This window comes from Lissotriton vulgaris, chromosome 6 (assembly GCF_964263255.1).
Source record: "Lissotriton vulgaris chromosome 6, aLisVul1.2, whole genome shotgun sequence".
Lineage (NCBI taxonomy): Eukaryota > Metazoa > Chordata > Amphibia > Caudata > Salamandridae > Lissotriton > Lissotriton vulgaris.
The window spans coordinates 1,630,847,426-1,630,870,803 of NC_141694.1; the positions used below are offsets into that span (position 1 = coordinate 1,630,847,426).

General features: G+C 43.9%; 1 protein-coding gene across 1 annotated transcript in view; it reads right to left on the reverse strand.

Moving 5' to 3' along the window:
* The window catches only part of PLEKHH2 (pleckstrin homology, MyTH4 and FERM domain containing H2), a 572,539-nt gene that overhangs the window by 426,279 nt on the left and 122,882 nt on the right, over positions 1 to 23,378 (reverse strand). The window contains exon 3 of the mRNA XM_086927801.1: positions 17,297 to 17,359. Coding sequence (XP_086783927.1) covers positions 17,297 to 17,359 — 63 coding nt within the window. The remainder of the gene's footprint in view (positions 1 to 17,296; positions 17,360 to 23,378) is intronic.

Sequence of the window (23,378 nt, forward strand, 5' to 3'; positions counted from 1 at the left end):
TAATAATGGGTTACCTCATCACATTTAATAAGTGACAACTTTTGTTTGAGAAGAGGTAGAAATGTCATGTTTGGTCTCTCATTAATTGTAATGTGAAAAGCTTTTGGATTTGATGTCAAAATTCGGAAAAGGCCACTTTTAGAAAGTTGGCATATTCTTGTCCTAACCATTTGGTGACTGCAGCCTGTGTCCTGGGTTACATGACTAGGTGTAGTTGGCATTTGGCCTTTGTGTATTCCTTCCTGACAGTATTACAAAGTGGGGACTGAGTGTTGGCAGGGTGGGCCATCTTGACAAGATGGAAGGGGAGGAGCTGTGCACAGCCCCACATACAAAGACACTGCCTCAGCCAACCGACAAGGAACTTCACAATAACCTTTTGCCACCCCAGACATCCTGGGACCAGGATAGGGAGGCAGGAAATCCCAGCATCATCTGTGGGTGGAAAACAAGAAGTATATTTCGCTTCAAAGCTGAGAGCAGGTATAAATACTGGATCCTCAGAACCACTCTTCAGTTCCCTTTGGCTGAGGACTGCCTGTTGTGTACTTGAAAGGACTGCCCTGCTGCCTACAGCCTGCCCTGCGCTCTCAGAGGAATGCCCTGGTGCTTGAGACCTGCTTTTATGCTTGAACCCAGGACTACCAGAGTAACTCCAAGGGCTAGATGGCATCCTGATAAGAGCCTCAGGGAAAGAAAAGCCTCCAACCATCTTCGACCGGAACAAGTGTAAGTAAGACACGACCACCCAAATGGTGCTGATACTGTCCTGTACCCTTGGAAGTGGTGCTAAGGATGCCCTGATCGCCCAAATCCAAAACTTGGGACATAACAATTTTTCGGCCACATAGTGCTCTGAGTACAGAGTGGAGACCGGGACATACCTGTCCACTGAGCCGCTTGCGGTACATCGCCAGTCAGCATGACTTTGCGGTAGTGCCTGCTGCCGTCTTCTCAGCAGCAGCAAATCCTGTTCAGCGGCTCTTCGTTGGAAGAGTGACCGGCCTCCTGGAGCGCTTGTTGGCTACAGCCTGCAGCTTTGTCCCGCTGAAGATTTTCGACTTCCAAACCAAGTCAGAACATAGAAACCTTCACCACGACTTCGTCCAGTGGCTCCCCAATGATGACAACTCATCCTCAAACATAACCAGATGCCTTGTCTCGCTGAACTTAACTTCTCAGCAATTTTTCTTCAAAATTTCTTCTAAGTCCGAAGGTAAGTAGAGACCAGGCCCAATCCACTTTGTGTATCCAAAACACACTCCATCACAGTTGGTCATAACTTTCAACTTTGCCGAGGTCTTGGGTGAGTAGATGTGCAGTGTTGGCGCTTTGATCTTTTAGGTACTATTTTTTGCTTTAAACTATAAAAATCCACTAATCTGGTTCTACTGATTGGATCTTTGTTGTTTTACCGTCAAATAATTTATTACATTTAACTTTATTGTTCTAACTTGGGGTGGGAATTTTCTTGTGTTTTGTTTATACTTTTTTACTGTTTGAGTGCTGCTTAAATACTTTACACATTGCCTTTAAGTTAAGCCTGACTGCTTTTGTTCTAAACTAACAAAGGGTTAAGCACATGTTAATTTAGTGACTTTTTGTGGTTCACCCTAACAAGGATTGTGGCTGTTGCTTGAGTAGGGTTTCACCCCCCTCAACCAGCAACCCAATTTCTTACATGCTCATACCAGGGCTGGCAGCCACTATTCACAAGGTGGAAGCATCTGCTTTGAAAATGCATTACCATCCTCTGTTGAGTCTTGGTAAAAAAAGTTGCAATGGTTTGCAACTGGTGTAACAAATCATGAAAACATTGCCTACTGACTTGCAAAGGAGAGGGGGATGCACATTACAGACTGTTCTCCTTTGAGATTCCTTTTAGGGCAGAAATTCAAGAGAGAGACTTAGGGCCTCATTTATGGGGTTTTAACATAGGACAGCGCAGCAAATCACCTTGCTGCACACCCTAAGTCAAAGTGAAAGGGCAGGAATGCACCGTATTTATCCAATACAGTGCACTTCTGTCCTTTCCCCCCCCCTAGAGCAGGTGCTGTTTTGGCAGCCAAGTGCCAATGCAGGCAGACTTGCATGTGTGTCTGTGTTTTCAGCAAGAATCCTAGGAGGCTTTTTCCACTTTCCATGCGTGCTGTAGAATGCAGCCCACAGGGAAAGGGGAAAAATGAGGAGAAATAAAGTTATTTCTCGTCATTGCGCCTCCCCTTGGGAGTCATACAGTTTTAGTGCATTCCCAGGTTCACATGGTTTTATAAATGTAGGAAGTGTCAAAATCCATGGGCGTTGCATGGGAACACCCACTGCAGTGCCCATGGACCGCCTCCGCGAGTAAAGCAACACAGCGATTGGAGCTGTCATGCTTTACTCCATTTCTATGAGGCTATCTAAAGCCACACAAAGTGGTTCATACATGTGATTTTGTAGTTTAGGTCACCGGAGCGTCGCGAAAAGTGACACTCTGGTGGTGCAAGGAGCTCATGAATATGCCCCTTTGTGCATCGCGGCACTGCGTTTTATAGTCACAAAGTCTGTGCATGCTTTGTGACTGCAAAATAGTTTTGTACATCTGGCCCTCGGTTGTTCACTTGGTTCTGCATTGAGGACCTGTGGCCCTTGGATACCAGTGATTATGGAAGTGCCCCCACAAGCATACTGCAGCAGCCATCAAGGATTCTTCCCAGTAACCACTGACTACCAGAAAACATGGACAAAAGACCTCGCAGTTCTTGTGGAAAAATAACTAACGCTGTGGACTTCGGACTAAGCACTTTTACTCTACTGAATTATATAGGACGACCATCGAGTAAATTACACCAAAGGAACTTAACTTCTATACCTGCCTAGTCTATTATGGGTGGCCAGGATGCGGCAATGCAGTTGTGCAGGGCAAAGGCTGAGTTTCTGATTATGTCGATGGTGTTTGTGTGTTTTTAGCGTGGATTCATTTTTTTTTTTTTTTATCAGTTGTAGCTTTTTCAAGAAAAGAGAAAAACAGTTCCCTAACAAATAATCTGTTGCAGGCATGATACTTTAGGTTACAAGGACCCGCACAATGTATCCCATATAAAGAGCCATGTGGGGAGAACGTCGATAAGGAAGGCTAACAAAAACCCTTATTTGGCCATCAAAGGGTACTCAGCACGTGAGTTATCTGTACCCCCCAGGCCGCTTTCCGGAGTCTTGACCTGGAAGAGCCCTGTTTACTTACAGAGAGGAACAGTTTACAGAGCCCAGTTGCAGTGGCGGCCTCGAGGTCAGTGAATGCCAAACCCCAGCTCTGCGACTATTTCCCGTCCCTTTTAAGAGAGCAAGTTATGCGGCAGGAGTTGAGTTTCAACGAAAGTGGCTCCGTTCGATATAAGTCACATTATAAATGGTATGTATTCCTCAAAATACACTGTAAAATGTTTTATTCGTGTAATAAGTACCATCGGGGCCTGTGCCAAGCCATTGACTTTAACGTCATTAATAGTAAACGTGTCCACAGCGAGAAGTAGTTGAATGTTCTCCCTTCAGCCTGGAAAGGTCAGTGTGAATGACACACTCAGATTGTTTGCTTCTGTCCTTGGCTCACGAGGTCACTGCTGTGTGGCGCACTAGCCCCAAAGCTCCCCTCCTCCCCCATATGGGCTCCATGTGAAGACACAGACTTCAAAAGCATATTCTGCAAAAACATAGACTTCACAAACAGAGGCTTCCAAAATCTCTCGACCTTGCATAAATATTTCCCACAAAAATTCCGAGCTGTATTTAAAGCCTAAACCCACCCAAACTCACGTCCTACATATTTTTTTAATTCACTATTCTAACTAGGCCCTTAGTATATTTGGGAGCAGGTCAAGGTGCTCATTCCCCTGGAAACGTTCTTGTACTGAGAGTTAAAAAGTCTATTCGAAATGGGAGTGATTGACATTCAGTTAATAGGGAATGAAGAAGATGCAAAAGTCGCTGAACCCATTTGAAATACATTACCTCGGTGAAGATCCCGCCTGAAATTGTGATATTTCTTTTTCTTTTTTCCAAATATGTTTATTTATGGGTAAATATACAATCGTGAAATTAATTAGAATGTCTTCAATTTTAGGACTGGCAATAGCACAGTCTCGTTATCACTATCTGGCAGATGCATCAAAGTTATGTTTTGCGAGTCCTTAGTAGCGAATTTTAAGGAATCACTATTAAAGACTCGCAAAACAGGATGCATGTAGGAATCGCAATGTTATTAGCGATTCCTACAGATTCCTTATTTGCGATTCGGTAATAGCTAATCGCTAATAAGGAATGGCTTTCCCATTCCTTATTAGCGATTAGCTATTACCGAATCGCCAATGTTCCGCTATTTCAAGGGTGCCAGTGTGTCCAAAGGACACCCTTTTCACCCCTGAAATGGACCTGTGCCCAAATGTTACACACACACATGCCCTAAGGGCATGTGTGTGCGCAACATGTAACTTCGAAAAATGCACAAAAGTGCATTTTTCAAAGTTTTAGCAAATTACCACGATGTTCAACTTCATGGTAATTTGCTCCCCCTATTAGCGAAATCGCTATTTTTTGGGGTTTCATGCATTGCATTTAAGGAATCTCATTTTGGGATTCCATAAATGCAAGAGCAATTTAAGGAATCGCTATTTAGAGATTCCTTAAATTGCGATTTCTGCATTTGGGATGATGCATCCCAAATGCAAAAATACCGGGAGCAAACGGCCAGATTCTGAGAATCTGCCCGTTTGCTCCCAGTATTTTCTTTGATGCATCTGCCTGTATACCTTTAAATGGCGACTGTGAAAAAGCTGCAGGACAAAGCTGTGTGCATGCATCATGGAACAACCTTCAGTTTACCAGATTGCAGTCCCATTCCCCACACACATGTAGGTGCATCATTTATTGACAGGAGAGAATATTAACCAGAAACGGCGAAAGCCTGGTTTGTATACAGTGCTAGTTTATACAACTTTTTTTGCTTATTTTTTAATGTCCACTCTGGCTACATCTGATGTAGGATATTTGTTAAACTGACTCAGCTTCTAAAAATATCTCCCTGGGATGCCAATGGTATTGATGGCCCAATAAAATGGAAAAAGTGCTGTCATTCCTTGCGACACAGAAAGTGGAAATTATTTCACTACAAAAAACTCACTAGTGAAAGGAACAGGTACAGTCACGTATAAGGGAATTTGTTGTCCAGAAAAGTCACCATTGGTTAGGAACTAACAGCTAGATTCATGAAGCCAAATTGCGATTGCAATAGCTGGGAATATGCAATTGCGATCGCAATTTGATAAAAAGGAATTCATGACAGTGTAATCCCTAAAAATGCGAATTCGCTAAATAAAAATTGCTATTTCGCAAATAAATTTTCAGAATCCTGGAAGAAGCCCATTAGCGATTCTGAAATTGCGAGAAACCATGGAATTTGCGAATTAATCTGCAAAATCGCAAAACAATCGCAATCGCTATTCATGAAAAATCGCAGAATGCGAAAATCCTGAAAATCGCTATTTGCGACGCGCAATTTAAGGAGAACCCAAACCAGGTGGTAACCAGTAAGGAAAACATTTTTTTCTTCAGAAAAACAATTACAAACTACCAACAGGTTCAGGCCTGACCAAACACACTTAAGGATATGCAGCTGGAGCATGAGGACTCTCACAATGCCAGGACTCTACATGGTGGTCAGGCGGCGAAGGCTACAGCGAGCAGCACGGAACAGACGTAGGATCCAGGAGCGGATATTCCGCCAGCGGGTCACCCTTCTGGGCCAAACCAGGGAGCAAATTTACGCTAAGTACCGCCTGAATGGGGCAATGATCATCAAGCTGATCCGGGACCTAGACCCCCTGATGCAGCACCCAACAAGGAGGACCAATGCCGTGCCCACACATGTCCAGGTATTGTGCAGCCTGCACCTTCTGGGCTCCGGAAGCTTCCAGGGGATAGTCGCTGTTGCAGACGGGATATCCCAGCCCACCATGTCCCGCTGCCTAAGGAGTTTCCTGGAGGCTATGCTGACCCGGCTACACCACTACATCTCATTCCCCACCAGCCAACAGGACTTGAATGATACCAAGCTATAATTTTACAACGTAGCACAATTTCCACATATAATAGGATGCATTGACTGTACTCACATCCACATCTGCCCACCAGCACAAACGGAATACATGTATCGCAACCGCAAGTCCTACCACTCTCTCAATATCCAGATGGTGTGCAATGCAAAGACAATCATCACAGACATAGTGGCACAGTACCCGGGGAGCACACATGACTCCTTCATATTAACATAACAAAAGAGAAATTGCCAGCACTGATAACATCACAGTAACGAAAATTCAAAACACAGTACTTGAGAAAAGATTCAAGACTGGATGCTAGTTAATAGCTTTTTATTCTTATTTGTGATTTTATCAAAAAGTACTTTTTTATTTTTTGAAGACAAACATGAAAAACAATTCAATAGCTAAACTCAAAATTAAAGGTAATCATTCATCATCTCACTCATATCACAACCAAACGGAAAACAATCATTCAAGGGGAGAAGGGGAACAATGAATAGAGGAACTGCAAAATTTATCAAAACATGCACTATTTACAATATAATACAGTACTATACATGAGACATAAGAAGCCAAGTGTCTGCAAAAACACTTAAATAAATTCTTTCAATAATCAATCACTTATGGCGTACATTCCTATAACTAAGCGTTTGAAAATAATTGTATGATTTTCTGAAAAAGGATAATGTACAAGGATCAGTGATAAGCGACAGTTGTTATAGCATTCACGCTTGTCACTGGAGCAGACAGTGGGATGGCTGGGGCCTACGCGTTTCGAATCCCAATAGTTTTGGGGGGATTCTCTTCAGGGCCTTCTATAAAAACAGAAAGGACAAAAGAGAAGAGGTTTAGGAAGAACTCAGGACACTAGATTCATTTAATCACAAGACCAACATCAGTCACTCCTATTCAGTAATCACCTAGGCTTCCTCATATTACCACTTGTGAGTGAGGTAAATGCTGACTACTCTTTTTGAAAATTTAAGCATGCCACATGGGGGGCTTTCAGACAAAAACGCCTAGGCTTTGCTCACCTTCTGTGTTATATAAGGAATGTGTAATCTCAAGTGAGGATTAGTTGACACAGTAGATTAATGGACGACCTACACAGAAAAAAGAATATTTCCAGGTTGAAAACTGAGTGCATTGAAATAAAGCAGCTAATGGTATTGGAAGGGGGTCTCACCTGATAAGAGTTGTGTTAGTATATATGGGAGGCCGTGTCTGTTAAAGCTGTCAAGTTTCCGTCGTGGGACGAATCTTAGGAGGAAACCGAAAAAGGAAACATTCAGTAAGACCTTTCAAAAACATGTATGCGGGCAAAAGACGCAATTAATCTGGCACCTTACCAATCTGTATTCTTCTGCAGTGCAACAATGTAGCACTTGTTTCGCGGACGACCGTCTGGTAAAATAGGGCTTTTGACGCGGTGTCCCGCTGAAAAAACAGCGAACACCATTAAGTGCCGACACGTGTTAGATTTCATGTAATGGGTTTTTAAAAAAATGCAAATAGCAGCTTACCGGCGTTTTAAGTTTACTGCGTGTGACCGCAATGGGAAAGGCACACGAAAATTCTAGTTTATAAGCTCGAGGCTGAAAAAGAAAATGCAGCGCGTAAGGGTAAATTACTTTGTAACAGCCTCGGGTGAAAGGCGCGTGCAACGCGTGTAACGCTTTCATCAAGTGGAGCTCAATGTGGGGTCAAATCCATAATAAATCTAACATCGGGCTTACCGGCAGTTCTTTGCAGCGACGTAAACAGCGGTGATAGTTTAAACTAAGGAAGAATGAAATAAAAAGCCAGAATGAAAAACTGCTTTTAAATGCTTTAGACTAAAGGTGACTAGCGCGCATTTTGAAGTTGCAAGTACTTACAGATTTAATTAAGGACAGGCTTTCAAATGAGACGGCGTCCAGGACAGCACTTCACGGCGGCTCCTGCGCAGTAGCAGGCCGAGGTGCAACTGCTCTGCCTATATATGTGGCAGGTGAGCAGGGGGACGGCCAAGTCAAAGTTCAAGGTTACATGAAAGTGCTGGACTGGATTCCAGATAGCTAGTGGATCGGAGTTACAGTACCAACTGCACAAGTGTTGGCCTTAAAACGTTACATTACACAACTGGGGAATGGAAATGGAGCAGGCCATTTACAATTTGAAGATTTCACTTAATTCGTTAAGTCCTGACACTGCTGTGTCGAACTTCACGATAAGGAATGCTTCACGTTTAGATAGTGTCAAATTTAAATCACCACCTCTAGGATTTCGCTCTATTTTGGAGATTACTGTCCACTTGAGGTCACTCACAGTATGCTGAAGTCGCGTCCAATGTAGCACCACTTGATGAAAGCGTTACACGCGTTGCACGCGCCTTTCACCCGAGGCTGTTACAAAGTAATTTACCCTTACGCGCTGCATTTTCTTTTTCAGCCTCGAGCTTATAAACTAGAATTTTCGTGTGCCTTTCCCATTGCGGTCACACGCAGTAAACTTAAAACGCCGGTAAGCTGCTATTTGCATTTTTTTAAAAACCCATTACATGAAATCTAACACGTGTCGGCACTTAATGGTGTTCGCTGTTTTTTCAGCGGGACACCGCGTCAAAAGCCCTATTTTACCAGACGGTCGTCCGCGAAACAAGTGCTACATTGTTGCACTGCAGAAGAATACAGATTGGTAAGGTGCCAGATTAATTGCGTCTTTTGCCCGCATACATGTTTTTGAAAGGTCTTACTGAATGTTTCCTTTTTCGGTTTCCTCCTAAGATTCGTCCCACGACGGAAACTTGACAGCTTTAACAGACACGGCCTCCCATATATACTAACACAACTCTTATCAGGTGAGACCCCCTTCCAATACCATTAGCTGCTTTATTTCAATGCACTCAGTTTTCAACCTGGAAATATTCTTTTTTCTGTGTAGGTCGTCCATTAATCTACTGTGTCAACTAATCCTCACTTGAGATTACACATTCCTTATATAACACAGAAGGTGAGCAAAGCCTAGGCGTTTTTGTCTGAAAGCCCCCCATGTGGCATGCTTAAATTTTCAAAAAGAGTAGTCAGCATTTACCTCACTCACAAGTGGTAATATGAGGAAGCCTAGGTGATTACTGAATAGGAGTGACTGATGTTGGTCTTGTGATTAAATGAATCTAGTGTCCTGAGTTCTTCCTAAACCTCTTCTCTTTTGTCCTTTCTGTTTTTATAGAAGGCCCTGAAGAGAATCCCCCCAAAACTATTGGGATTCGAAACGCGTAGGCCCCAGCCATCCCACTGTCTGCTCCAGTGACAAGCGTGAATGCTATAACAACTGTCGCTTATCACTGATCCTTGTACATTATCCTTTTTCAGAAAATCATACAATTATTTTCAAACGCTTAGTTATAGGAATGTACGCCATAAGTGATTGATTATTGAAAGAATTTATTTAAGTGTTTTTGCAGACACTTGGCTTCTTATGTCTCATGTATAGTACTGTATTATATTGTAAATAGTGCATGTTTTGATAAATTTTGCAGTTCCTCTATTCATTGTTCCCCTTCTCCCCTTGAATGATTGTTTTCCGTTTGGTTGTGATATGAGTGAGATGATGAATGATTACCTTTAATTTTGAGTTTAGCTATTGAATTGTTTTTCATGTTTGTCTTCAAAAAATAAAAAAGTACTTTTTGATAAAATCACAAATAAGAATAAAAAGCTATTAACTAGCATCCAGTCTTGAATCTTTTCTCAAGTACTGTGTTTTGAATTTTCGTTACTGTGATGTTATCAGTGCTGGCAATTTCTCTTTTGTTATGTTGTATGCAGGCTCAGCCACACTGATTAGAGCCAACCCTTGATAGTTTATTGGTCCTTCATATTAAGGCACAGCGGCATTCACACACGACTGGCCAGGGGAGACTTTGGTGAAGGACACCTACTAGGTAAGTACACATGCCCCACAATATTACACTGTGATAATGTAGCTGCGCAGAACAGGCACTCACCCTCTGCTCCTATCATTCAGGTGACAGCAGCTACGCTTTCTGTGAGTACCTCCTCACCCCATACCTCAACCCTGCAACACCACAGCAACAGCATTACAATGCTGCACACATACGCACAAGAAATTGCATTGAGAGGACATTTGGCCTTTTGAAGAACAGATTCCGCATACTGCACAAGACTGGTGGGGCCATCAAATACGAGCCAGAGGTCTGCTGCCGCATCGTGGCCGTGTGTGCAATCCTCCACAACATTGCTACCAAGCGCAGGATACCTGTAGACATCTCTGGCAGTGAGTCGGAAGGGGACAACCGACCACCTGCACATGTGCATCACGCACGCGGGGAGAATCCTGCAGAAGAACACAGGCGCCGTAACCAAATCAGCATGAACTATTTCTAGTGCACCCACTCCCCACACCCATTACTTCACTCATGCATGACAACATTAATAATGACATGAATCAGATTGAGACAGAATATTTGTTATTGTTACAGCACAATAAAGTGGGGATGCCCCAAACTGTTACATGATTGACATATTGCGGCATATGTCCCATGTTCTTCAGGAGGGCATGCTTGTGGCAGCAGCATGGCCCCTCAATCAATCAATCAATCATTGACACTTATAAAGCGCGCTACATACCCGTAGGGTCTCAAGGCGCTGGGGGGGGGGGGGGGGGGGGGGGGGGGGTGCCGCTACTGCTCGAACAGCCAGGTCTTCAGCTTCTTCCTGAAGGAGAGGTGGTCTTGGGTCAGGCGCAGGTCGGTCGGGAGGGAGTTCCAGGTCTTGGCGGCCAGGTAGGAGAAGGACCTTCCTCCTGTAGTCGCTCTTCGGATGCGGGGGACGGCGGCGAGGGCGTGGTTGGCTGATCGGAGGTGGCGTTTGGGAGCGTAGAAGTTGACTCGGCTGTTGAGGTAGCTCGGGCCTTGGTCGTGTAGGGCTTTGTGTGCGTGGGTGAGGAGGCGGAAGGTGATTCTTTTGTTGACGGGGAGCCAGTGAAGGTCTCTCAGATGTTCGGAGATGTGACTGGTTCGTGGGATATCGAGGATGAGTCTGGCTGAGGCGTTCTGGATCCGCTGGAGTCTCTTCTGGAGCTTGGCGGTGGTACCGGCGTAGAGGGCGTTGCCGTAGTCCAGTCTGCTGGTGACGAGGGCCTGGGTGACGGTCTTTCTGGTCTCGGTGGGGATCCACCAGAAGATCTTCCTTAGCATGCGTAGGATGTTGAAGCACGCCGAGGAGACGTTGTTGACCTGCCTGGTCATGGAGAGGGAGGAGTCCAGGATGACGCCCAGGTTTCGTGCATGGTCTGTCGGTTTGGGTGCGGTGCCCAGGGCGGGAGGCCACCAGGAGTCGTCCCAGGCGGAGGGTGAGGAGCCCAGGATGAGGACCTCCGTCTTGTCCGAGTTCAGTTTCAGGCGGCTGGTCGTCATCCACTCGGCTACCTCTTTCATCCCTTCGTGCAGGTTGGCTCTGGCGGCGGCGGGGTCGTTGGTCAGGGAGAGGATCAGCTGGGTGTCGTCGGCGTAGGAGATTATGCTGAGGTTGTGTTTGCGTACGATGGCCGCGAGGGGGCTCATGTAGACGTTGAAGAGGGTGGGGCTCAGAGATGATCCTTGGGGGACGCCGCAGATGACTTCGGAGGCCTCTGACTTGTACGGTGGTAGGCGGACTCTCTGTGTTCTTCCGTTGAGGAAGGAGACGATCCATTCCAGCGCCTTGTCCTGGATGCCGATGTTGCTGAGGCGCCGTACTAGGGTGCGGTGGCAGACCGTGTCGAATGCCGCGGAGAGGTCTAGGAGGATGAGGGCCGCTGTTTCTCCATTGTCCATCAGGGCTCGGATGTCATCGGTGGCGGCGATGAGGGCGGTCTCGGTGCTGTGGTTGGCTCGGAAGCCGGACTGTGAGGGGTCGAGGGATCCGTTCGTCTCGAGGAAGGCGGCCATCATGTTAATGTTCAAATGTTCAATGCCGCCTCCGGGCAGATGCTCCCAACCTCCTTTCCACATCTTCCTCCTGATTCGGCCGTGAGGCACCATTCTGGAGTCTTTTCCAAAGAGGCGATTGTGGTCCTTGCAGACACCCTCAATCAAATATTCGAGCTCTTGCTCGGAAAATTTAATTTTCCTTTTTCTTCCAGTTGAAGCTTCACCTGCAGCTTCCTGTGACATGCTGTGCACTGGGGTGTCTCCTGGTTTTCTCCTGTAGGCACTCTGGAGGGGAGCTCTGGCAATGCTGCTTCCACTTCATGCTCTCACTGCTGAATGAGGGTGGAACCTGCCTACTTCCTGCTTGTGATGTCATCACTGTGCTCAGAATGCGACTTCCCGTTTTTGCGATCTCGCTATTAGCGAGATCGCAATTTGCGATTTCGGTAATTGCGAGATCGCAATTTTAACACGGGTATCGGCCGATTCTGCTAATTTTTACCAATTTTTGGAAACTCGCAATCGGCGATTGCGGCCGATTGTGAATCGCTTTTTTTCTAGCAAATTATCATGAATGCCATTCTGCGATTTCTACATTGCGATTCGCTTTTTCTCGCAATTTAGAAATCGCAGAATTTGACATTGATGAATCTGGCTGTAAATACTGAGGTGTAAGTATGGTGATGCACAAAAGCTAGACCATAATCAAAATCACAAAAAATTTGTCTTTTAAGGTTCAAGACCTCTTTTTCATTTGAGGCATTTTGGGACACTGTGGGCCAGATGTACGACCATTCAGTTTAGTGAGTCGCAAATTGGGACTTCCAATTTGCAACTTGTCCCAGACACTGTTTGCGATCCCTAATGGGGTCGCAAATTACATGCCTCATCAATATTCATGAGGCAAGCGCAATTTGCGAACCCGATGGGAAGGGCTAGCACTTCCAGGGATGGTGGTCTGCTGGGGTCAGTAGACCACCATGTCTGTGACTGCTTTTTCAATTAAGCAGTCTCTGTTTTTTAAATGCATCCTGTTTTCCTTCAAGGAAAGCGGGATGCATTTAAAAAAGAAAAATGAAACTTTTCAGTTTCATTTTTTAAGGGCAGGCAGTGGTCACTGGGACCACTGCCAGCTCTTAAAAAATATATCTTTGTACCCATTCACAAAGGGAAAGGGGTTTCCTGGGGACGGTGATAAAAATAGTAGCCTCTTTGCAAACCAATATTGCAAAACCTTCTTAGAGGTCTGTAAGGAGTTTACTATTCCAGCTGGGTGATTCCTGCATTATAAAAACACTGGGCAGAGAGTAGTGAAGAAAGCTGGGCTAAGCGTTGGATTTTGTTTGGAAGGCAATAGACCAGGGGGACGGAAACACAACTATGTACCTTCTATCAGGTGCTGTCAGGCACATAAATGGATTTGGTCAAACCTAAGGGGAAGATGAACCTGGACAAAGATGGTAGGCACTAGCACTAGTTAGGGAAAAAGTGTGTGTGTGTGTGGATGTGTGTGTGTGTGTGTGGGTGTGAGCGAATTCCAGATTTAAACTGAATTTTAATTAACTTAAGCAATGCTACATATGATGAACTCAACAACATAATTTGCTCCTTTCAGTTCATACATCCCCTGTGTCTTTGTGTCTTTACTCCAGCCTCACTACTGCTTCCTACTTAGCCATTATCTTTATTCCAGATTTATTTCAGAAAGACATTCTAGATATTTGCCACTATGTATGAATATTCTATAAAACAACCCCTTTTTAAGTCACGCCTATGCAGCGCATGCGCTGTCCGTTCGAGACATGCTGCATCCACTCTGTGGGCTTAAAGCCCTCCCATCGATTTTATTTGATGCTTGGCATGTCCTTCGCAAAGACTTGCTTCTCTGTTGTCAGTGTATGCTATTAGTCCCTCCTTTTTGTGTGTCACCCCTCCCATGGAGCATGACCCTGTTACTTGTAGTCTTGTCCCTTTGTATATGTAGGGTTGTTTTAGTGCACAATTTCTTCTTTTGTTTCTGCCCATGTTTTCAGAATTCATCCTATACGAGTTCACCAGACACAAGGTCAGCAACGATTGCCGTGGTGCTAATAAACCCGAGTATCGCTATTCAGCATTTTGTTTCTGTTCTATATTTTGTTTCCAATCAGCATTTTTGGGGGGTTTTGCCATGTTTTATTTTGTTTACGATCAGCATGTATCTGCACTGTTTTTTTTTTCTTTTGTTTCTGCCTGTGTTTTTAAAATGTCTGCTTTTCTTCCTGTACCCGTTTACCCATCGTGAGTTCAGCAACAATTGCAGTAGTGCTAATAAACATACGTATCAGCATTTGGCCTTTGTCATTTTGTTTCCAATGAGCATTTCTTTGGGTTTCGCCATTGTTTTATTTTGTTTTCGCATGAATCTGCATTAGGGTTTTTTTTGTAGGCACAAGGTTAGCTGACTCTGAGCCTCGAACACCGCTCCCCAGTACAAATGTTGGCAGCTGTGGATGTTACTCCACATCCTCTTTTCAAATATTGCTGGGCACAAGCGTCATCCCAACTACTCTTTCTTTGTGTTCGGCTGGGAGTGTCAGAGTTTCATTATTTATTTATTTTTCGCTGGAAGAGAGCTTCTGTAATGACCGCTTTCTGTTACTATTGCTACCTTGAACCAGTCGGTGTGGCACACGCTGCTCCTGTCATAGTGTGACAAAAATCCCAATGCTATCACACACGCATCAGGCTGTTTCCTCGCTCAATAGATAACCCAGTACAGACATTATATGCAATTGGATTTAGTTGATCACTTCAGAGGAGTCGAAAAAACATCAAACGAGCTTGGGAGAGGGTGCATAAAGTGCTTGTTTTTTTTGGGACGTATATGATATTTAGGGGGCATGCCCTTCAGTGGTTCACACATATTTCACTTATGCTTAAAACCTCTATCTGAAGGATTGAAGTGTTCCCCCTTGCTAAGAAAGAATTTAAGTGTGAGATGAGGAATAGACAAACCCCTTCGATATCCCTCAAACTCCACCAAATACATATGAAGTTACTTCTACCCTTCTACCCTTCTTCAAACAGGAGTGGGCAAAACTAACTTCCGCATAGAAAGAAAACATATCTGTGTATCACGCAAGTGCATATGCATCATTTTCTTGCCCGCCCAGGGGAAACTCTGCTTTTGACAAGGCTGCTGCAAACATTGCAAGGGGTGTGTCCTCCCTTGAATGAGATGGCTAAATGGGCTTCTTTTTGCAGTCTTGTTTTTTTCAGTTGGAGGTGTTTCAGATGGATACTGCGTAACAAGCAAGTGATTAGTCTACATCCACTAAAGTTGTGTAATTCCCCCAGGCTGCCTGAAAAAAAATCTTTTCCTTCTTCTGCTGTCTAAGAGATTAATACAGGCCTATCGGAAGCCTCATTGCATAGATGCAATAAGAAGCGTCCCCGTACCACATTCATTAGAGTTTCATGAATCAGATGCACTAAGCACTAGTCAGATCCACATACCACAGCGTGGACCTTTCAATGTCTCTTCTTTGCCTCTTTGTCTCTATGGGGTTCATGGGACATTTGCATCCAAGAAACAAAGCCTATTGTGACCCACTCCATTTGCAAGATTGTTCTGCCCTGGGATTTAAGCAGTTGGACTAATGTCCATAGTACCTATTGATATCATCTATGGTTTGCCTTGGTTAAAGTCCTCCGAGACTGCATTCCTAACCCTAAAAACAGACTGACCTCCATAAGCTTTTTCCACATTGGAATTTTTGAAGAGTGGCAGATGGTTCAAGAGACAAAATCATTTCAAATTGTAAAATTACAATAGTTCGGGTGGCTAGCTCTAGATCCACTTCGGACACCAAATTTCAAATGGTTTGACTTTAATAGCTAGATCTCGAGATACTAGTGCCAGAATCTCTAGATCCGGGGAGAACATTTTACAGCAAAGACTGGAAAAGTAGTTATAATTTATTTTGTTTTATACAAGTTTAATCAATGTTGATACCAATGAAAATTGTTTGTGTATGTGTTTATAGGTAGGTAGTAATTTTGGTCAGAGAGTCAGCAGGCAGTCTCCCTGTTGTGCTTTGAAAGACAACATCTCTACAAGGGCCCATAGATACACCACCATTGATTCCCATGTTCAATTCTTGCAGGATTCTGGACATCCCCAGATCTATCCCTGGTGGTTACGCACCTTGGGTAGCATTGGTCCATTGTTGCAAGCAGCTCTACGGGCAGGATCATGATCTGTGTGGTTTGTGAACAGAACAACGATCTCAAATAGTGTTTCATGTTAATGATTTAGTTTCTCATTATTTGATTTACTTTTAAAAATGTTTTTGATTTTATGGTGTGATTAAAGTGTTGTATGTTCTTCAAAGTAACCTCTCTAACTAGGCATTCCATCTTCATTATTATTGTGATGGAAGTGTCTTGGCAGGATCTAGCTTCACCTGATTGCATGTGCATGCTATTTAAGGAGCTAAAGATGCTCTAGAGGCTAGCTTTACATTGCGGAACGCGTACTGCATATACTGGTCCACAGGAAAAACAAGCAGTTTTGCATTTGATACTTCAAGGTGATCCCTACAACTTCACGGAGGTCTAATAAGATTTTACATTGTCAGAATGCATTTTCTTCCTCATGTCTGTGTGTCCCTATCCCAGTGTCTGTATCTGAATGGCCACATGTTTGTGTTTCCATGTCCATGTGTCCACATGTCACTGTCCTCATGTTAATGTTTCAGTCTCCTTCAGTACCTAGACTTCATGTCCCCATGTCCCTTTGGTGATGTCTCGACTCGCTGTCACAGTGCCTGCTTCTCTGTTACAGTGTCCGTATCCCCATTCATTGGTCTTCATTTTTGTGTTCCAGTTTTAGTGTCTCCCACTACATGTGTCTCCCTTTTTTACAATCCATGCCTCCCTGTCCCAATGCACAGGACTCTCTGTCCCAGTAATCGTGGCAGGTCACAATGTCCAAGTCTCCAATGCCCAGAGTCTATTTCTTTCTGTCACTGCGACCATCACTCACTACCCCACTGTACATCTCCCTGACCAAGTGGCTGTTTCTCCCTGATAACATGCGTATGTCTCCCTGTCCCCATACCCATGTGGCCCTGTCACAGAGCTCATGTCACCTTGTCCAGGAATGCATGCATCCCTCATCAAGAAGGGCAGGTAATGGGACAATCGTTTTTCATTTTCATTACCCTCTCCCAATAACACAAGATTCTCAGAACATGGACAGAGCCACACTAAGAGACAGCAGTGAACCTTTTTGTGGCAACAATACTTTCCATTGTTTTACCTGGTGATAAGCCTTTTCTGCTCGGCGGTTTGCATCAATGACTTGTTTCTCCAGCTGCTGCATCTAGATAGGGAAATAGGAAATCATAATTATTTCTTTTGGTTGATGAAGAATGTATGGCTGTTTTTTTAACAAAATAAGAAATAACAACGGCTGCTCCAACAGTATTATGGGAGCCCTGGATCCGAACTAGGGATGTGCTAAATCATGTAATTTTTTGACAAGAGCGCACGTTTTGTTTCATAAGATCACATGACATACTGGAAGGAAAGGAATTCGAGCAGAAAATGTCTCTTAGTGAAACATATTCTGCGTGGTTGAGTAACTCACATGATAAAATGAAAGAAAATTGCTTTAAAAATAATATTGAGACATTTTGAGAATTTCATGTAACGCGAAATCTAAGAATTTATGCGAATTAGGTGAGCATAAGGTCCATGCCCTGTTCATTTGAGCATTATTGTGCAATATGTTAAAGCAGCCCGGTTGCAAATATATAAAATAGTTATTTATGGCCCGGACTGGCCATAGCGGGCACCGGGCAATCCCCTGGTGCGCCGCAAGGGTGGGGGTTGGTTTTGGTTCCCAGTCTGGCAGGTCTCCAAATGTTTTGTGGTGCAAGGAGCTCTGGACGTTAAAAAGGAAGGACTACATACACACATTCCTGATCTGAAATACACTGTTAAACCCAAGCTCCACTTGTAATTTTTGCCATGGAGAATGCAAACCATAGCATGTGAACATTTGGGGTAAAAACCTTTATCCTTTGCCCTGTGGGACTCTCATGGGTCATCCCTCTGTCTGCACCTTTCAATCTTTATATGTCCCCATTGGCTGAGTTGGTGTGCTCTTATGGCTTTACAGTATCATCCTATGCTGATGATACCAAAATTATGATTAACATCTCAAATGGCCCTATGGTTGTTGCAGAACATATTCAGGAATGTATGCATGATGTAAGGGCCTGGATGAGGACACATTGCCTGCAATTACATGGAGAAAAGACACAGGTCCTAATATTTGGCAATGCTCCAAATATCTGATCCAATCTGTGGTGGCCATCTGAAATCGAAACCCTGACCCAGCCAGTAAACTCCACTCATACCTTAGGAGTAGGTTTAGATAAAATCCTCTTTTATGGCACACATCAACCAAGTAGCTCGTCACCCAGGTCACCCAGGCCCTCGTCACCAGCCGTCTGGACTACGGTAACGCCCTCTACGCTGGGACCACCGCCAAACTACAGAAAAGACTCCAGCGCATCCAGAACGTCTCAGCACGAGTCATCTTGGACATCCCCGACACAGCCACATCTCCGCCCACCTGAGGGACCTGCACTGGCTCCCAGTCAGCAAAAGGATCATGTTCAGACTCCTCACCAACGCACACAAGGCTCTCCATGACTTGGGCCCTGAATACCTCAACAACCGCCTCACGTTCTACACGCCAACCCGCCACCTCTGCTCCGCCAGCCTCGCCTTCGCAAAACCGTCCTACGGATCCGCAGAACCACCATAGGAGGAAGATCCTTCACCTACCTGGCGGCCAAGACCTGGAACACCCTCCCCACCCACCTACGACTCACCCAGGACCATCTCTCCTTCAGGAAGCAACTCAAGACCTGGCTTTTCGAGCAGTAGCAGCCCCCTCGCCCCCCAGCGCCTTGAGACCCTAGCGGGTGAGTAGCGCCCTTTACAAATACTGTTGATTGATTGATTGATAACTGCAGTGCGTTTCTTTATCAGATAGATAGATAGATAGATAGATAGATAGATAGATAGATAGATAGATAGATAGATAGATAGATAGATAGATAGATAGATAGATAGATAGATAGATAGATAGATAGATAGATTAGGCGCTTTAGTTTTACAAAATTCAGTGGTATAAAACCCTATGTATCACAGTGAACAGTGAAATATGGGAAATATTTTTCCGGCTGCCTGTGAAATACGCATTTTTACTATTGTCTGGGCTACTACCATTATGCGCAATGGAGGACCAAGTTATGCAGCAAGGGTTTCTTAATTATACAAGAATTTCAATTATGCAGCACATTCTCTGTATTATTTGTCTCCATTTTAGCTGCAAACACCATATTTGGTGGAACATGCAATTTTTGCAAATTATGTGGCAAATTATATTGAAAATTTAGTAAATCCAAAACTATGTGGTAAAGACTGCAGCAGCAGAATCACATCAATGCTCTAGTCCTTACCTTTGTACACTGTATTATCAACAATAGGCAAATCTAAATATTCCACATACAATATTTGCCCATTGTTAGCTGCAGTTTGAAGAAATCATCCTTTTCAATACCACAAAAAACATATATTGTTATAAAAGAAGTAACGAGTAACATGTGCCATATGGCACTACAGTGCCAGCTTGGGGTTCTAGTGATATTTACCAACCAATTGGCCTTTGTTCTGGTGGTTTATGATGTCACCAGAACCCCTCATTTGCAATATTGGACCACATTACACAGTTACTTGTTATGTATACTCTCTCTCATTCAACCTTCTCATTGTCCTGGCAAAACATTGGTTGCGAGAGTGCCAAATCACCTTTAAAAAAACAGTTTGACAACATCAAGGTCATAGAAAACCTACTCTGTCTGTCGATGTAATGAAAAAAAAACATTGTGCATTCCTCTAGGAAACTGTCAATAATACCATATTGTGGTGGATTTCAAATATCCAACCAAAAGATAAATTAACAAATCAGATCATATTGTCAGCAGGGAAAACATCTCGTCTGATGGAGCACGGTGGTGCTCTTTCATTTGTAGGGGCTCATCATAATCACGAATAGTCTGCACTTACATTTATTCTTTTGTCGTGTTAACATTTGGTCATTAGAATGTACTTTATAATAACATGTGAAAGTGAAATGATAGAAATATTACGTACCTTGTAAAGAAATATACATGGCAAATGTGTTTTGAATAATGTCATTAATCACAGATAAGGGGAAAGGGCCAACCATATCTACAACTCTACCACCCGAACCTCCTGAATCACAATTGTACACACCTAGAGGGGTGGGGAGACTCAAAGAAACCCCAAAACAACCCACACAACAAAACAATATTAATTTTTTTGAAAATACTGCCCTCACTCACACACCGAAGTGTGTGACATGCTTCATCATCGGGTCTGCTTACAATACGCCCAGGTGTAGCCACACTCTGGACGGAGCATAGGGGAGGGGTTTGGACATAAAAGACCACAGGACACAATACAAAAACCAAACAATATATATACAATAACAAATATGTGATCAGTGAGTATCACCCTGTGACTAGAACTAAAGTGCAACACGTGCAGTTAGGGAAGTGTTTAAAACTGGTTTAGGGATACCAAACAAAACTTTATTAATAGGTTCCGAAACCAGGATTAAAAGGAAAAGAAAGGATGGGTAATGTTTTCAAGAGAAAAATGAAGTTCTCAAAACAACCCTTCTAAGACCGCTGTTGTCAACATGATTCGCTCGACTTACTGCTTACTGATTCAACTGGAATCCCTTGTGATCAGTTTATTGGTACTCTGACCGAACTACAGCTTGACCAATAGCAGGACTGGTAGCAACACAGGTCCTGAAGAAGACCGGGGTGACCTTCTTGGTGCAGTAAGTTGACACAGCTCTCGTTCATCAGCGTGAATCCAACACCACCAAGCAAGGCTCCAGATGTCTCATTTATACACAGTTTTTATTAAAGTTACCACGCAGACACATTTCGGCAGTTATGCCTTTCTCAATGCAGGTAAACAGCGGGGAGTGTTCAATTAGACAGCTTACGTGCTCAGGGCATGGTCCTCATAGGAAGATTTGCAGGGCTATAGAGAGAGGACTGTTGTTATTGTATGAATATAAAATTACAAATCTTTGGACTTTGGACTTTGTGTACATCAAATGGTCTGCATACCACAATAAATTTGTGTACAATGATCTTGTATGCCGTTTGAAATACTCCAAGTATTTCTATAATAGATGTTAATTCCAGAACGTATTGCACAAAAAGTCACTGTTTTCACAGTCCTACATTGATGTTTGGCCGCAAACAATTTTTGCCCTCTCCACTCCAAACACCCCTGGTCGTGGCATGCCCCTTGCTGGAACTTTACGATGCGGTGTCCGTAGGTGTTGGTACAGTGACCTCCCCATAACTCATAATAATGCCCCAACTCATGCCAGCGGGTGCATCTTGCCATTCCAATGATACACTCTGCAGATGAAGAGGTTCTGAGGTTTCACCATATTGCCTAACATAGGAGCCAATACCAGTTGTGATGCCAACGCATCAGTCTGCATTCCCACCTTACACCCCAATGAACCAGCACAAAGAAACAGAAAACTTCCACTCTAGACTTAGACATCTGAGGCCTCATTTATGAGGCTGTGCGTCACTTTTTGTGACGCACCAGTGGCGTAAAAAATGCGCCTTGTTGCGCCATATTTACAAAGTGACGCATCTAGGTAGATGCGTCACTTTGTAAACCCCTGCGCCACATTATACCTGCGCCAGGTATAATGTATGCAAGAGGGCGTTTTGACGCAAGAAAGGGTCCTGGAAGTGACGCAATTTCACTGCACCACTTCTAGGACACAAATGTGTCAATTTCTTATGCCTGCCTCACAGCAGCCGTAAGACTGATGCAGGCCCTTTCACATGGGGCTTTCCCCATGTGAAAGTACACATTTCTGGAGTTGCGTCACTTTTGTGACACTATCCAGCAATGCGTCACTTTTGCGCCATACAGATACGTCAGAAATACTGACGTATCTGTAACTCCTTGCGCCATGATGCGTCATACTGTAAATATGACGCATCATTGGTTTCGCAAGGATGGCGCAGTGAAAAGTGACGCATTGCTGTTTTCATGCAGCGATGCGTCACTTTTCATAAATGAGGCCCTTAGTATCCACTTCCACTATGATCCTCAAAGGTGGATATCAGACCAGAGATAATGGTGTGCTGACCATCTAAACTTAGAAAAATTAATTCTGAAGGAGCCTGGAATCTTGCTCTAATTTTGCTTCATGCCAACCTATTGCACACTCCCTTTGGCCACAAAAAAGCTGAAAGTGGAAGATGAACGACAGCAAACCGCTGACAAAATCACTCATGCCCCTGAAGTGGCAGGTGACTGGCAAGGGGAGGAAAATGTGGATACTGAGGCATCTGACTGCCTCTTGAGGAGGAATATCTTACCATGTATCATTTTACATGAGTGTGCTGATGAAAAGGAATTTTCTAAAAGGAAATGTCAGGACAATAGTTCTGTGGTCATCCACGAGGAAGGGCTGCATCTTTGACACAGAAGAATGTGAAATGAGGAACTTCTCCTAAAATCAGTGGTGAAGAAAAATCAAACCTTCATAGAGCTCACAAAAAGTGCTGCATTTAAGATCAAGATATGGACCACATAGCTGTGATACACTACGGAGCCAGTGTTTATGTCAGGTCTACTAAAGTTTAGGCCTCACCAGACAAAACAAAATTCACACACCTGCCTGCTAAGGTTTCACCCACATGAAACTAAAGGGATAGTTGGAAACACCGCCCAGAATGGTCAACACATTGGCCAGAACATTCATGAAGGCCACTGGAACAGGCATACTCCTGGGCTATATTACAAATAAAGCTGGTATTGTTTGTCTCAGTCCAAATGAGAGCTGGACAGTATCTTAGATAGCATAATGGAAGAATTTGCATCAATATATTTCAATATTCATTGCCATTGCTTTACTTTGAGGTAAAATGTTTAAGCTACATCTTGAAACCACAGTCCAACCTGTAGCGAGGAATCACCATCAAATTACTTTCAATGTGTGCCGACAGGTGGCAAGTGAGATCAAGAAGCAGGCAGAAGTAATTGAGAATTTTCACTCAAATAGACACCAAAAAGACCAACACAGGGGCGTGGCTTAGCGGGCCATCATGGCGGATGTAGCCTAGAGGAGCTCTGTCCAGCCCGCCACTTATCCGTCTAAATATCCTATCTCCCCTGTTCATCCCGCTGCCCAGGAGGAAGGAACAGTGCTCTGGGCCGAGTCACTACGCTCCGGTGACACACAC